At 49.5% G+C, this 16,119-nt stretch overlaps 1 protein-coding gene across 1 annotated transcript in view; it reads right to left on the reverse strand.

Moving 5' to 3' along the window:
• TLN1 (talin 1) overlaps positions 1 to 16,119 on the reverse strand; it is a 157,888-nt gene that overhangs the window by 80,769 nt on the left and 61,000 nt on the right. The window contains exon 2 of the mRNA XM_065405943.1: positions 9,930 to 10,093. Within this exon, the coding sequence (XP_065262015.1) occupies positions 9,930 to 10,059 (130 nt within the window). The 5' untranslated portion in view covers positions 10,060 to 10,093. The remainder of the gene's footprint in view (positions 1 to 9,929; positions 10,094 to 16,119) is intronic.

The following is a 16,119-nucleotide window of genomic DNA, read 5'->3' on the forward strand; positions in this document are numbered from 1 at the left end:
GTATGCCCCTTTATGCTTCGGCCACCATTCCAGAGGACATGCTTCCATGCTGATGATGCTCGTTAAAAAAATAATGTGTCAATTAAATTTGTGACTGTACTCCTTGGGGGAAGAATTGTATGTCTCCTGCTCTGTTTTATACCCTCATTCTGCATATATTTCATGTTATAGCAGTCTCGGATGATGACCCAGAACATGTTCATTTTTAAGAACACTTTCACAGCAGATTTGACAAAACGCAAAGAAGGTACCAATGTGAGATTTCTAAAGATAGCTACAGCCCTCGACCCAAGGTTCAAGAATCTGAAATGTCATCCAAAATCTGAGAGGGACGAGGTGTGGAGCATGCTTTTAGAAGTCTTAAAAGAGCAACACTCTGATGTGGAAACTACAGAACCCGAACCACCACCACCAAAAAAGAAAATCAACTTTCTGCTGGTGGCATCTGACTCAGATGATGAAAATGAACATTCATCGGTCTGCACTGCTTTGGGTCGTTATCAAGCAGAACCCGTCATCAGCATGGATGCATGTCCTCTGGAATGGTGGTTGAAGCATGAAGGGACATATGAATCTTTAGCGCATCTGGCACGTAAATATCTTGCAACGCCAGCTATAACAGTGCCATGCGAACGCCTGTTCTCACTTTCAGGTGACATTGTAAACAAGAAGCGGGCAGCATTATCTCCTGCAAATTGTAACCAACCTTGTTTGTCTTAGCAACTGGCTGACCAAGAAGTAGGACTAAGTGGACTTGCAGGCTCTAAAGTTTTACATTGTTTTATTTTTGAATGCAGTTTTTGTTTTTTTTACATAATTCTACATTTTTAAGTTCAACTTTCATGATAAAGAGATTGCACTACAATACTTGTATGAGGTGAATTGAAAAATACGTTTTTTTTACAATGCAAATATTTGTAATAAAAATAAATATAAAGTGAGCACTGTACACTTTGTATTCTGTGTTGCAACTGAAATTAATATATTTGAAAATGTAGTAAACATCCAAAAATATTTAAATTAAATGGTATTCCATTGTTGTTTAATCACACAATTAATTTTTTTAATAGCTTGACAGCCCTAATTTTTACACAACATATGTGCCAATTCAGAAAAACGACTAAAGGGTTTCCATTCCTACCATTTTATATGCTTCAAAAGCTAGAGACTTGCACATGCTCTAAAATCCAAACAGTTCCTCTGATTGCTTTGAAATGTGGTGTACCTCAGGGGAATGCAGGGGAATGTTAGTGATCCAAATCTGGGATCATTTCACTCAAAGGTAGGGAGGCCATTTGTCCAGTTTAAACACTGAAAGTCCTAGATTTGTGGAGCATTGTCCATGTCTGGTACGACTTAGCTGGAGATTGCTACAATTTGCAAGTTATGGGTGGCAACTTTATTTGGGGGGGGGGGGGGAGAGAGAGAGAGAGAGAGAGAGAGAATGTAAACAAAGTCTTTTTGGGAAAAGATTAGACATGTGAATGTTCCTGGGAAGGGAAGGGTATTTTGGAGCAGAAAAATGGTGGAATGGGGGAGAGGGGTTGGGGCTGCAGGAAGGATGGTTGAGGGGAGGGGCAGGAAGGGGGATGGATGGTAAGGGAGGGAAGAAAGGTTGAAGGCTCTGGTGAGGGAGGCATGGCACCTCCCAGATTTGCAATTGCACACTGACAAATTGGGAATTTTTTGTAATATTTTTATGAAACCTGTGTGTGCCTCAGTTTCCCGTATATGCTGCATTGTTACCTAATGGGGTGAAAAAGGGCTGTTTGCTCTCAGGGCAGGTGAACAGACATAGGTGTGGGAGTAGCTGTCTGGGCCTTAATCCCCACATCAGTAGAGCATCGGAGAAGACAAAAACAAATCTAATCATCGAGATATTGGCACCTAGCAACCAACAAGCCAGAGGGAGGAAGATTTCCACACCCTTCCCCAAGCTGAACAACAATCAAAGGACTGGAGAGGAATGAGGTGGGGGATCAGAGCTGGCAGTTGGGAGGAGTTGGGCTCTCACCAGGAGTCTGACCAAGGTGGTCAGACAGAGACAGACAGGGCTTGAACCAAGGGGGTCACTACAGCGTGCCTGGGCTCTGGGCTGGCCAGACTGGATGATGCTCTAAGCGTCAATTCTCTGGGCTAAGCTAAGGGCTCCCTGTGCTTTGTCCAGGTGACAGATAAACCCAACTGTTCTGGCAGTGCTGTGTGAGTATCATTGCAGATGCTGGGCGAGGTACATTAATCCCTGAGGAGTGGACAAGTCTCAATCAGGGACTCTCTCAGTTGGACTTGCTGACTGGATCTCACGGGGTGAAGACAACAAATCCTGCATCTTGGCAGGGGGTTAGACCAGATGACCCGTGCAGTCCCTTCTAATCTTATGGTTCTATGATGAACAGGAGTGCTGCAAGCCCAAAGGTCCAGTCTAAGAACTGAAGAATGGCCAGACTGGGTCAGACCAAAGGCCCATTTAGCCCAGTGTCCTGTCTGCTGACAGTGGCCAATGCCAGGTGCCTCAGAGGGAATGAACAGAACAGGGAATCATCAAGTGATCCATCCCGTCGCCCATTCCCAGCTTCTGGCAAACAGAGGTAGGGACACCATCCCTGCCCATCCTGGCTAATAGCCATTGATGGACCTATCCTCCATGAACGTATCTAGTTTTTTTTTAAACCCTGTTATAGTTTTGGCCTTCACAACATCTTTTGGCAAGGAATTCCACAGCTTGACTGAGCATTGAGTGAAAAAATACTTCTTTATGTTTGTTTTAAACCCGCTGCCTGTTCATTTCATTTGGTGACCCCTAGTTCTTGTGTTATGAGTAAATAACACTTCCTTATTTAATTTCTCCACACCAGTCATGATTTTATAGACCTCTATCATATCCCCCCCTTAGTCATCTTTTCCAAGCTGAAAAGTCCCAATCTTATTAATTTCTTCCCATATGCCAGCCGCTCCATACGCCTAATCATTTTTGTTGCCCTTTTCTGAACCTTTGCCAATTCCAATATATCTTTTTTGAGATGGGGCAACTACATCTTCATGCAGTATTCAAGGTATGGGCGTATCATGGATTTATATAGAGGCAATATGATATTTTCTGTCTTATTATCTATCCCTTTCTTAATGGCTCCTAACATTCTGTTAGCTTTTTTGACTGCCGCTGCACATTGAGTGGATGTTTTCAGAGAACTATCCACAATGACTCCAAGATCGTTCTTGAGTGGTAACAGCTAATTTAGACCCAATCATTTTATATAGTACTGAAAGGTGAACTGTCGGGTTGGAGGGAGGTCACCAGTGGGGTTCCTCAAGGTTCGGTTTTGGGTCCGATTTTATTTAATCTATTCGTTACTGACCTCGGAACCGAATGCAGGAGTGGGCTGATAAAGTTTGCGGATGACACAAAGTTGGGAGGTATTGCCAATTCGGAGAAGGATCGGGATATTCTGCAGGGAGACTTGGATGACCTTGTAAATTGGAGTAACAATAACAGGATGAGATTTAATAGTGAGAAGTGTAAGGTGATGCATTTAGGGATGACTAACAAGAATTTTAGTTATAAGTTAGGGACGCATAGGTTGGAAGTGACGGAGGAGGAGAAGGACCTCGGAGTCCTGGTTGATCGCAGGATGACTATGAGTCGGCAATGTGACGTGGCTGTGAAAAAAGCTAATTCGATCTTGGGATGCGTTAGGCGAGGTATTTCTAGTAGGGACAGGGAGGTGCTGCTTCCGTTATACAAGGCGCTGGTGAGACCTCATTTGGAGTACTGTGTGCAGTTCTGGTCTCCTATGTTTAAAAAGGATGAACTCAAACTGGAACGGGTACAGAGAAGGGCTACTAGGATGATCCGAGGAATGGAAAACCTTTCCTATGAAAGGAGATTCGAGGAGCTCGGTTTGTTTAGCCTAACCAAAAGAAGGCTGAGGGGGGATATGATTGCTCTCTTTAAATATATCAAAGGGATTAATACAAAGGAGGGAGAGGAATTATTTCAGCTTAGTAGTAATGTGGACACGAGAACGAATGGATATAAACTGGCCGTGGGGAAGTTTAGGCTTGAAATTAGACGAAGGTTTCTGACCGTCAGAGGGGTGAAATTTTGGAACAGCCTTCCGAGGGAAACAGTGGGGGCGAAGGACCTCTCTGGCTTCAAGATTAGGCTTGATAAGTTTATGGAGGGAATGGTTTGATGGGATAACGTGATTTTAGTCAATTAGGCATTAACGTGCCATCGCGGGTAGAATGAGGGTCCGGCTGTAGAATCTTGCCTGTATGCTCGGGGTTCTGCTGATCGCCATATTTGGGGTCGGGAAGGAATTTTCCTCCAGGGTAGATTGGCAGAGGCCCTGGAGGTTTTTCGCCTTCCTCCGCAGCATAGGGCAGGGGTCGCAGGCTGGAAGATTCTGTTGTGGGTGGGTCAGCTTTTGTGGCCTGCATCATGCGGGAGGTCAGACTAGATGACCATATTGGTCCCTTCTGACCTTAAAGTCTATGAGTCTATGAGTCTATATGAATAGTTGGGATTATGTTTTCCAATGTGCATTACTTTGCATTTAACAACACTGAATTTAATCTGCCATTTTGTTGTCTAGTCACCCAGTTTTGAGAGATCCTTTTGTAGCTCTTCGCAGTCTGCTTTGCACTTAACTATCTTGAGTAGTTTTGTATCATCTGCAAATTTTGCCACCTCACTGTTAACTACTTTTTCCAGGTCATTTATGAATATGTTGAATAGGACTGGTTCCAGTACAGACCCCTGGGGGACACCACCATTTACCTCTCTCCAGTCTAAAAACTGACCATTTATTCCTACCCTTTGTTTCCCATCTTTTAACCAGTTACTGATTCCTGAAAGGACCGCCCCTCTTATCCCGCGGCAGCTTACTTTGCTTAAGAGCCTTTGGTGAGGGACTTTGTCAAAGGCTTTCTGAAAATCTAAGTACACTATATCCACTGGATCCCCTTGGTCCACATGCTTGTTGACCCCCCCAAAGAATTCTAGCAGATTGGTGAGGCATGATTTCCCTTTACAAAAACCATGTTGACTCTTCCCCAACAAATTATGTTCATCTATGTGTCTGACAATTCTGTTCTTTACTATAGTTTCAACCAATTTCCCCGGTTCTGAAGTCAGACTTACCGGCCTGTAATTGCCGGGATCCCCTCCAGAGCCCTTTTTAAAAATTGGCATCACAGTAGCTAACCTCCCGTCATCTGGTACAGAAGCGGACTTAAATGATAGGCTACAAACCACAGTTAGTAGTTCTTGTGACGCTGCACTCCATATTTTTATAAAAGTATGTTTGTAAGTGTGGATATGATGTAACTGGAATATGCTTTATGCAAAGGGTCTCTTGTAAGGTATCATTACAAAGCTTATAATCTACTGAGTATGGTCATCCTATTTGTATGAATGTATCATTCTTGTATCTGAACCTAGGAATATGAAATATAACTCTGAGGTCTTATTGTAATTATGCAAAGTGTGGGCCATTAATGGTGGCTTAGAATCGTGATGGCTCCCATCAACTAGGACAATTGGTTGTAAATGGCTCTGTTTATTTGTAAGCCTTCCTGTATACTTGGGTGCCAGCCAGTGAGTAATGAAGTCTCACAGGACATGTGAACATGTCACATGATACTGGAATCCATCTTAAACCTGGTGTTTTTCCATTTAGAAGGAGGGGTGGGAACCCAGAGAGAGACAAAGGATTCCCGCCTTGTGCCAAAGCTATAAAAGGGGGTGGAACAGAACAAAGGCGGCCAGTCATGAGAAATCCCCTTTATCACCACCTGAGCTGGAACTAACCAGAATTGTACTGGGGAAAGGATTGCGCCCAGACTAAGAAGGAGTCTAGTCTGTGAACATCTCTGAGGGTGAGATTTACCTGTATTCAGTTTCTTAAATGTATTAGGCTTAGACTTGCCTGTTTTGTTTTATTTTGCTTGGTAACTTACTTTGTTCTGTCTGTTATTACTTGAAATCACTTAAATCCTACTTTTTATACTTAATAAAATCACTTTTGTGTATTATTAAACCCAGAGTAAGTGATTAATACCTGGGGGAGCAAACAGCTGGGGAGGGATAGCTCAGTGGTTTGAGCATTGGCCTGCTAAACCCAGGGTTGTGAGTTCAATCCTTGAGGGGGCCATTTAGGGATCTGGGGCAAAAATCTGTCTGGGGATTGGTCCTGCTTTGAGCAGGGGGTTGGACTAGATACCTCCTGAGGTCCCTTCCAACCCTGATATTCTATATCTCTCTATCAGTGTTATAGAGGGCGGACACTTTATGAGTTTATCCTGTATAAGCTTTATACAGAGTAAAACAGATTTATTTGGGGTTTGGATTCCATTGGGAGCTGGAGACAAGAGCACTTCTTAAAGCTGTTTTCAGTTAAGTCTGCAGCTTTGGAGGCATGGTTCAGATCCTGGGTCTGTGTTGCAGCAGGCTTGCGTGTCTGGCTCAACAAGGCAGGGTTCTGGAAGACCAAACTGGCAGAGAAAACGGGCTCAGAGGTAGTCTCAGCACATCAGGTGACAGTCCCAAGGGGGTCTCTGTCACCAAACCCGTCACAGTTCTGCAATTTCACATTTGAGTTCCTTCAGAACTCTTGGGTGAATACCATCTGGTCCTGGTGACTTATTCCTGTTTAGTTCATTAATTTGTTCCAAAACCGCCTCTAATGACACCTCAATCAGGGGCAGTTCCTCAGATTTGTCACCTAAAAAGAATGGCTCAGGTTTGGGAATCTCCCTCACGTCCTCAGCCGTGAAGACCGATGCAAAGAATTAATTTAGTTTCTCTGCAATAGCCTTATCGTCCTTGAGTGCTCCTTTAGCATCCCAATCGTCCAGTGGCCTCACTGGTTGTTTAGCAGGCTTCCTGCTTCTGATGTACTTAATTTTTATTTATATTTTGCTAGTCTTTTTTAGCCTTTGGTTATCTGTTCTTCAAATTCTTTTTTTGGCCTTCCTCATTATATTTTTATACTTCATTTGCCAGAGTTTATGCTCCTTTCTGTTTTCCACAATATGATTTAACTTCTACTTTTTAGTCTCCCACTGCTTCTTTTACTTTGTTGTTTAGCCATGGTGGCACTTTTTTGGTTCATAGAATATCAGGGTTGAAAGGACCTCAGGGGGTCATCTAGTCCAACCCCCTGCTCAAAGCAGGACCAACCCCAACTAAATCATTCTGGTTCTCTTACTGTGTTCTTTAATTTGGGGTACACATTTAAATTGAGCCTCTATTATGGAGTCTTTTAAAAGTTTCCATGCAGCTTGCAGGGATTTCACTTTTGGTGCTGTACCTTTGAATTTCTGTTTAACTAACTCTCTCATTTTTGTGTAGTTCCCCTTTCTAAAAGGGAATGCTACAGTGTTGGGCTGCTGGGGTGTTTTTTCGCCACAGGGATGTTAAAATGAATTACATTATGGTCATTATTACCAACCGGTCCAGCTATATTCACCTCTTGGACCAGATCTTGTGCTCCACTTAGGACTAAGAATTGCCTCTCCTCTTGTAGGTTCCAGGACTAGCTGCTCCAAGAAGCAGTCATTTAAGGTGTCAAGAAACTTTATCTCTGCCTCCCGTTCTGAGGTGACATGTACCCAGTCAATATGGGGATATCTGAAACCCCCAATTTTATTGAGTTTTATATTTTTATAGCCTTTCTAATCTCCCTGAGCATTTCACAGTCATTATCACAATCCTGGTGAGGTGGTCGAGAATATATCCCTACTACTATATTCTTATTATTCGAGCGTGGAATTACTATCCATGGATATTCTGTGGTACAGTTTGGTTCATTTAAGATTTTTACTTTGTTTGATTCTACGCTTTCTTTCACATCTAGTGCCACTCCCCCCCAGCACGACCTGTTCTGTCCTTACGATATATTTTGTACCCTGGTATTACTGTATCCCACTGATTATCCTCATTCCAACACGTTTCTCTGATGCCTGTTATATCAATATCCTCATTTAATACAAGGCACTCTAGTTCACCCATCTTATTTAGACTTCTAGCCTTTGTAAAAAAGCACTTTAAAAACTTGTCACTTTTGAGCTGTCTGCCATTACATGATGTAATTGAATGGGGCTTTTTTCATTTGACTGTTTCTCATCAGATCCTACCTGTATTTTATCATCTTCCATCCTCTCTTCCTTACTAGGACATAGAGAATCTCCATTAATAGATCCTCCTCTAAGGGATGCCTCTGTCCAAACCACGTGCTCCTCTGCACCTGTCGGCTTTCCCCCAGCCCTTAGTTTAAAAACTGCTCAACGACCTTTTTAATTTTAAGTGCCAGCAATCTGGTTCCATTTTGGTTTAGGAGGAGACCATCCTTCCTGTATAGGCTCCCCCTTTCCCAAAAGTTTCCCCAGTTCCTAATAAGCCTAAATCCCTCCTCCCTACACCATCGTCTCATCCACGCGTTGAGAATGCACGAGGCGGTGAAGCTGTGTGGCTTACCCTGGAGGAAGAGTGAGACCCCTACGGGGTCAGGCCCACTGACGGGCTCTAGCACCAATCTGTGACACACCCCAACCCCTGCGACCCTAGCTCCGCCAGAGCACCCCAACGCCCATGCGCTCAACAGCTCTGCCAGTGGATCCCAGTCCTCCCATACCCAGCCTTCCTGCACTTCAACATAATTCTGCTTTTACATAGTTGCCATTCACTCTAGACACTGGTGTGAGTTGGGTTATAGGACGGGTGCGGGGGGAGTAACAGTAATAGAAACATTTGAATATGAGGGAGTGAAGACCTCAGGGAGATGCTTTCCCTGCTTACAGCTGGGAGGCCTGGGTATAGAAGTGGGGAAGGGGCCAGGTGGGAGCGGGGAACACTGAATGGGTCAGAGGAATGGCTGAAGGGGGGGCTGAAACAAGGCTGGTGGGGCCCAGCTGATGTATGTATTTGTGAGGGGAGCAGCAGCTGTCTCAGCATGCTAATTGCAGGACATGATATGTACAACTGTCTAAACAGGACTATTAGCGGCTAATAACAACATATCTTTTCCTGTTAAAAATTCAATGGCAAAAAGCTCTGTTAACGCAGAATGACGGTTGCTTGGTGGTGTGTCATCCCCTGCAGAATACTGAGCTGAGCTACCTCAGACCCTCTGAAAACCAGGAAATGCAGTTTGCCCAGGCAGCAGTGCCACAGTACGCCCCATTGACTAATACCCCCATGGCTGCTGAAATGTACAAGCTCTTCACCTCCTTTTACAGCCCATTCATTCTCAGCCACAGGATTCCCTTGAGCACTATTAAGGGACGAAATGTGGGGGCAGGGGAAGGTTTCCTGTGCCACTTCCCCCTCTGTCCCCTTGGTGCTGGCGGTGGCCAATGGGAATTATTTGGATACCCTCTGTCATGGAGTCACAGGTCCAGTGCTCTCTCTGAGGTCCTGTAATTGTCCCAGAGAGCACCCCTTTAGAGTGTGAACCGCCTGAGGGTCCCACTCTCTTGCTGGGGTAAGCCCCTGGGCTTCACCATTGCTTTTGGCCATAAAAATCCAGTAACGTTCTCACTCATGCCACGTGGGATACGTGCAGAAAGGGGAACGAACCTGCCCAAAGCTGCGGAGCCAGGACTAGACCTCAGGGGTTGCAAACGCGAAACCTCAGGATACAGGGCACAGCATTGACAGGAATCTGAAGGGCGTCAAGCCCCAGAAAGACTTTGCATTATTTGGGGTGGTATCTGGGGGCATAACGAGGAACGGGTGGAGTTAAGGGGAAATTCGGGTGGAGCAGCAGCAAGATGCGTCAGGCTGAGGATTGGTCTCCCAGCTGGGAAGGGAGCCCCGCTGCTGGGGATAAGTACCCCTGGCAAAGTGATGGTTCTGGCTGGGGACAGGGACCTGATGGGACTTTTCCATCTCTACCCCCTGCGCCTCTGGGGGTCCTGTCACTTACGCTGCCCCATCTGTGCCTCAGGCACGCGCTCCCGGATGATCCGACAGGCGTCGTACACCATGGTGGAGGGCTCAAACTGCATGGTCTTCACCACATTGCCAATGCTGATCTTCAGCGATAGGGCAACCATGGTGGCAGCTGGACGGTCCCCGCTCCTGCTTCACCTGCCAAAGAAAAGTCACAGCCGATCAGTCCCCATTACTGCTACCCAGACCAATTCCAACCCTCACAACGGTTCTGGGGACCGCCCCCCTGCCTCCCAGCACTGCCCCGTCCCCCCAGAAAGCCAGGTACAGGATGCTATAATCCCACAGGCTCATGGAGAAGAGCTCTGTCTCACTGCACAGACCCCTGCAGCACCAGGGTGCAGTAAACAAAGGATCACCTCCTACTTTTCCCTTCCCCCTCCTGGGGTGACCTTTTGCTTCCTGTCCTCTGGGGAATGGCTCCCTAACTACAGGCAATGGTTGTGCCCTTCATTTAAGGGCCCGTGGAAAGGGGTTGCTTTTCCCTCCAGGGGCAGAGGGTCCTGTGAGCTGCTCACACCCCAAGAGACTCTCTCTAGGACACAGCTGGCAGCCTGGGTAAGGGATCCAGCCCTTCTCCAATTCATGCCAGGGCCCAGAGAGCCCTGTACGCCTTGGCGGGGTGAGGGCAGCATGCTCGGAAGGTCCTTCACAACCATAAGGACTGCATGGTTTTAGCAGAAGCCCCAAATCTGCAGCAGTACCACGGGGCAGCTTTGCCAGAGAGCTGCTGGGGGCCACCTGCCCCGGTCAGGATCATCCCCTCCACCATACAGATGGACGCACAGAGTCCAAGGAAGGGGAAGGAACTTGCCTCCAAGGTCACCAAGTGAGCCATGGACAGTGACTGTCACGTCTGTGCGGGGAAGGAGAATGACTATAGCGGTTACTTGGTAGTGACGCTGTCATCCTGGAGGAAGCGATTGCACAGGGAGCACAGGCCGATAAGATGGGGAGGGTGAGAGGGAACAAATTATAAATAAAAGCTGCCATGACACAGAAGCCACAAGAGGAAAACCAAGCTCAAACCACGCGCCAGCAGGGCCCTGCCTGTGCTGCCCTGTCTTCCTTCTCAGGGGTTTCTCAAAGGTCTCCCCATGACATCCACCTGTGCTAAGGAGTCACAAACAAGAGGAGTTGTGGCCTCACACCCATTCCCTGGAGCACGTGCAACATGCAGCCACATCTCCCAGAAAGGAAGGGCCCAGAGAGAGAGACAAGCCTGTCTGCTCAGAGATGGGATGGGAGGGAGTGATAAGAGAGAGCTGGTGAACCTGGCGCCCCACCTACCCTCTCTGCTAACATGGGAACAAGGGGTCAGTCACCAAAACTAAACGGAGATGAATTTAAAACGGAGCAAGGAAAATGATTTTTATACACTGCACAGTTTACCTGTGGAACTCTCTGCCACAAGAGCTCATTGAGCGAAGAGAACAAGAACAGCCAGTTACATTCGACAGGATCAAAATAACGAGCTGTAACCCCCCCCCCCGACTCAAGGCATGAGGCGCCCTAACGGCCGGGCTAGAGGGACACTTCCCCACAGGCTGCGTTATTCCACTGTTGGTCCAAGCCAGCCCTAGGCTGGGGGGATGGGATGGGACCTGCCCCTCTAAGGCACTGGTCTGACCCCTCTCAGGGCAGCCAGCAGCTTGGCGGGGGGGCTAGGGGCAGCACCCAGCAGTGGGGAAAGCCAAGGAGTTGAGGAATTCACAGTCAGAGTCTCAGAGCCAGAGGAGAGCTGCTAATGGCAACATGGAGAGTTAGAAAAGGGGAAACATCTTGGGTGTGAAAAGGAAGTGCAGACCCCTCAGATCTCCTGAGGCGTGGTAGATACACTAGAGGGTAGGGATCGGATACAGAGGGACCTAGACAAATTAGAGGATTGGGCCAAAAAAAACCTGATGAGGTTCAACAAGGATAAGTGCAGAGTCCTGCACTTAGGACGGAAGAATCCCATGCACTGCTACAGACTAGGGACCGAATGGCTAGGTAGCAGTTCTGCAGAAAAGGACCTAGGGGTCACAGTGGACGAGAAGCTGGATATGAGTCAACAGTGTGCTCTTGTTGCCAAGAAGGCTAACGGCATTTTGGGCTGTATAAGTAGGGGCATTGCCAGCAGATCGAGGAACGTGATCGTTCCCCTTTATTCGACATTGGTGAGGCCTCATCTGGAATACTGTGTCCAATTTTGGGCCCCACACTACAAGAAGGATGTGGAAAAATTGGAAAGAGTCCAGCGGAGGGCAACAAAAATGATTAGGGGTCTGGAGCACATGACTTATGAGGAGAGGCTGAGGGAACTGGGATTGTTTAGTCTCCAGAAGAGAAGAATGAGGGGGGATTTGATAGCAGCCTTCAACTACCTGAAGGGAGGTTCCAAAGAGGATGGAGCTCGGCTGTTCTCAGTGGTGGCAGATGACAGAACAAGGAGCAATGGTCTCAAGTTGCAGTGGGGGAGGTCCAGGTTGGATATTAGGAAACACTATTTCACTAGGAGGGTGGTGAAGCACTGGAATGCGTTACCTAGGGAGGTGGTGGAGTCTCCTTCCTTGGAGGTTTTTAAGGCCCGGCTTGACAAAGCCCTGGCTGGGATGATTTAGTTGGGAATTGGTCCTGCTTTAAGCAGGGGGTTGGACTAGATGACCTCTTGAGGTCCCTTCCAACCCTGATATTCTATGATTCTATGATTCTATGATTCCTCACGGCCCCTCCCCCAGAGAACACCCCCCCACACACATCCAGATCCTGGGAGCTACCCCCAAATCTACACACAGAAACCCTGGGGAGACACCCATTGCTCCTGCCTCCGCCACAGGACACCACACAGGGCTCAGCTATAGTCTGTATGTCGACACCGACGCTGCCTCCTCCCTGCCCATCTTGACCGTGTTAACTTCCCCCCAGGCCAGGCACTTCCCCAGAGGCAGCAGCTGCCTGGAGCCAGACTCCCTCCTGGGGCCCAGCCCAGGCCACGGGGCTTGCTCCATTAGCAGGGTCTGTGTTTCTCCCTACCAGGGGGGGAAGGGGGAGGAGGGGGAAGCAGGCAGCCAGGACAGCGGCATGATGGGCAGTGACGGGGCTGTGAGAGAGAGAGGGGGGAGCGGTGAGGGCAGGAAGAGCTAGGAGCTAGATCCTGCTGTCGGTGACTGCAGGAGCCAGCAAGGGAGCAGGCAGGTCAGAGAGCTTGTGTGAGGGGCTGAGGGGAGGGCGATCTGGGTCTGGCTTGGGGCAGGAAGGGCAGCCCAGCAAGGCCCCATCTCCAGCAGATGGGGACCCAGTGATTTCATCGCGCACGGGGGGCAGACGAGACGGGAATGAAGCACTCTGGGGATCCTACAGGCTGTCCCAGAAGCTACAGGGCCATACAGAGGGTACTCAACCTGCAGGGGCCATCAAGGCAGAAAAGTAACCTACCCTAGAGTCTCCCCCGCGGGTGGTGCAAGCCCTGGGGGCTAAACTGTCCTCTCCTGCCAGAGACCCCGCCAGGGTGACCATCACTAGAGGCTGCTGGGAGATGCAACACTGGGTGCCAAGCCTCTACCCATCATGGGAAGCAGGCGTCAGCCAGTGCCACTGAGCCAGGCTCTGTCCCAGACTGGAGGCTCCAGATCCTGCCAGGGCTGCTTCACCCCCACTTCCTTAGTGGGGAGTTTGAGCACATTGTGAGCTCAGCCCCAGAGACCCCCTGCCCAGCTGGAGGCTGGAAGCCGCTTTCCCTCCCGGCCGCCACAGAGCGTGTCAAGTTCACCAGGCCCCAACCAGCCAGAAAGCAGGAGGGAAGAGCCCCCAGGCCTCAGCAGCACCCCTCACCTCTGGAGGGCGGGTGTCAGGGAGGGTTTTCAAGGCGTGCAGCTGGTGATAGTACGACATGCTGACACCACTCCCACGACACACCTGTGTACCTTCCGCCCTCAGTAACCCGCAGACCCACGAGTCAGCGTCCCACCCTGCTCACCTCTCCTTGGCCACAGTCAGGCTCGCCCGCCCTAGCTGCAAGGAGCTCGCTGAATCAGTGTGGAGGAAGCTGCAGGCCCCCGTGGTTTCCCAGCACAGGCGCTGAGCAGTGACAACAGCCTGCAAACAAACCCTACCCCCCTCCACTCTGATATGCAGCTGCCGATTTCCTGCCACAAGCAGATGTTGAATTCTGGGTAAGTTCCAGCTCTTCTGAGCGCAACATGCTGCCTGCAAGCAATCATCTGCATTAGCAGGTGAGAGGAGCTGCGGCTCAAACCTCCCACAACCCTGGGGGGGTATTGGGGGCCAGACTGGGGATGGGGTGAAACATGGTACCCTGCCCACAAACGGCACCCTGCAGCCACCCAGGGCAGACAGGACACACTTGCTCACAGGGAAGCGGGTCTCCCTCATGCAGACATGAACACTTGGTTCTGCCTGAAGGCTGATGGTTTCACACACAAAAGTGAAAGGTATTATAGAGTTTTAAATGACTGCCCATCACCATAGTACCTAAGCGCTGGCCACTGAGGACACAGCCACGATCCCTGCCCGAAAAAGCTCACGGCACAAAGGAGGGGATGGGGCAGAGCATAGTGACGGCCTGGGCCTGGCAGATCGACGGCTCTGCAAAGGCTTTGCGCAGGAACTGCCCCAGCCCCACTGCCCAGCCGAGGACACGAGCAGTCACCTGTGCTGCTACACTGCAGGTGTCAAAGGTGCATCACGGCAGAGCCAGGGCCATATGGGAACCTTAACAGCGGAATTTCCTGACTTCTGCCCGGCTTGGCTCTCAGCTTCCTTCACCAAAGGGGTGAGTGGAGGGATGGGGGGACGCATGGAAATCCACCAGACTCAGACACCCCAGTATGATCACTGTGCGTGCTGCACCCATTCCAGCCTGAGCCAATCTCCACACCAAGGGGCACTCAGTCCCCAAGGCAGCGCGGGCAGCATCAGAACCAAACCCCACACGGCGCCCGTTTCAGGCAGCGCGGGGGAAGTCTGAGGGCAGGGACTGTGTCCGCGTGTACGTGCGGCCTCTAGCACAATGGGACACTGGGCACTGTAGTGAACAAGAGTGAGAATGGATCTCTGCGACACAGACAGCACCTCGATTTCACAACAGCTCGGCAGCACCCCCTCTTGCCCCAAGGGGCACTTCGCCATCTGCTGAGTTCACTCTCCCCACCTGTGGTGGGGACGCAACAGACGCAGCCAGAAAACCGCTCTCATCGGAGAAATGGGGGTGGATAAACCAAGTCTGCAGAGTTTAAGCTTTCATGAAAGTTTGTTTCTAGCCTTCCAGTGTGACTTTGCTACGGGTCAGGGCTGTGAGGCCGCAGGCAGGCAGCTCCACCTTCTCTGCATATCAGAGCTTCCGGAGCAGCTGAGAGGAAAATGAACAAGAGAGTTTGGTTTCTCAGCTACTGTGGTGGCAGGGACACTGGCACCCCAAGTTCCAGGGATACCAGGGAGCTCTCAGCAGTGCTGGAGTTATTCAGAGGGGAAAACCCAGCCAAACGGAGGCTGGGAGCAGAGAGGTGGCTGGCGGCGGAGCTGAGGAGCAGAGCTGCCATCAGGAGGCAGACGGGGAGAATCCTTCTTCTCCCTGCAGCAAGAGTATGACAAGGTAGCGTTAAATGCTTCAGGCCCCAGCCAGCCAGAGGCGGACTTGGACGGTCCTGCTAGTGAAGGCAGGGGACTGGACTCAATGACCTTTCGGGGTCCCTTCCAGTTCTATGAGATAGGCGTGTATATATACACCCACCCACACCCACCCCCTTTTTTTTTTTTTTTTTTTTTTTTAAACCACGTCATCCACTGCTCCCTTGGAGAGCCACCCAGCCACAGCCCTATTGCAACTCCCAGACAGTCTGCCCTGCCGCCCACTGAATTACACAGCCCCCTGTAATCCCACAGCCCTGCTGTAAACCCCTAACCCCCAGCCTTCCCTCCCTCTGCAACCCCTCATCCCCAGCCTTCCCTCCCTCTGACCCCAGCTGCACAGCCCCCTGTAATCCCACTGCCCTGCTGTAAACCCCTCACCCCCAGCCTTCCCTCCCTCCACCCTGAGCTACACAGCCCCCTGTAATCCCACAGCCCCCTGTAAACCCCAACCCCCAGCCTTCCCTCCCTCTGCCCCGAGCTGCACAGCCCCCTGTAACCAGAACTCTCTATTCCTCAGCAGAAGGAGAGCGCCT

This window comes from Emys orbicularis, chromosome 6 (assembly GCF_028017835.1).
Source record: "Emys orbicularis isolate rEmyOrb1 chromosome 6, rEmyOrb1.hap1, whole genome shotgun sequence".
In the NCBI taxonomy this organism is placed as follows: domain Eukaryota; kingdom Metazoa; phylum Chordata; order Testudines; family Emydidae; genus Emys; species Emys orbicularis.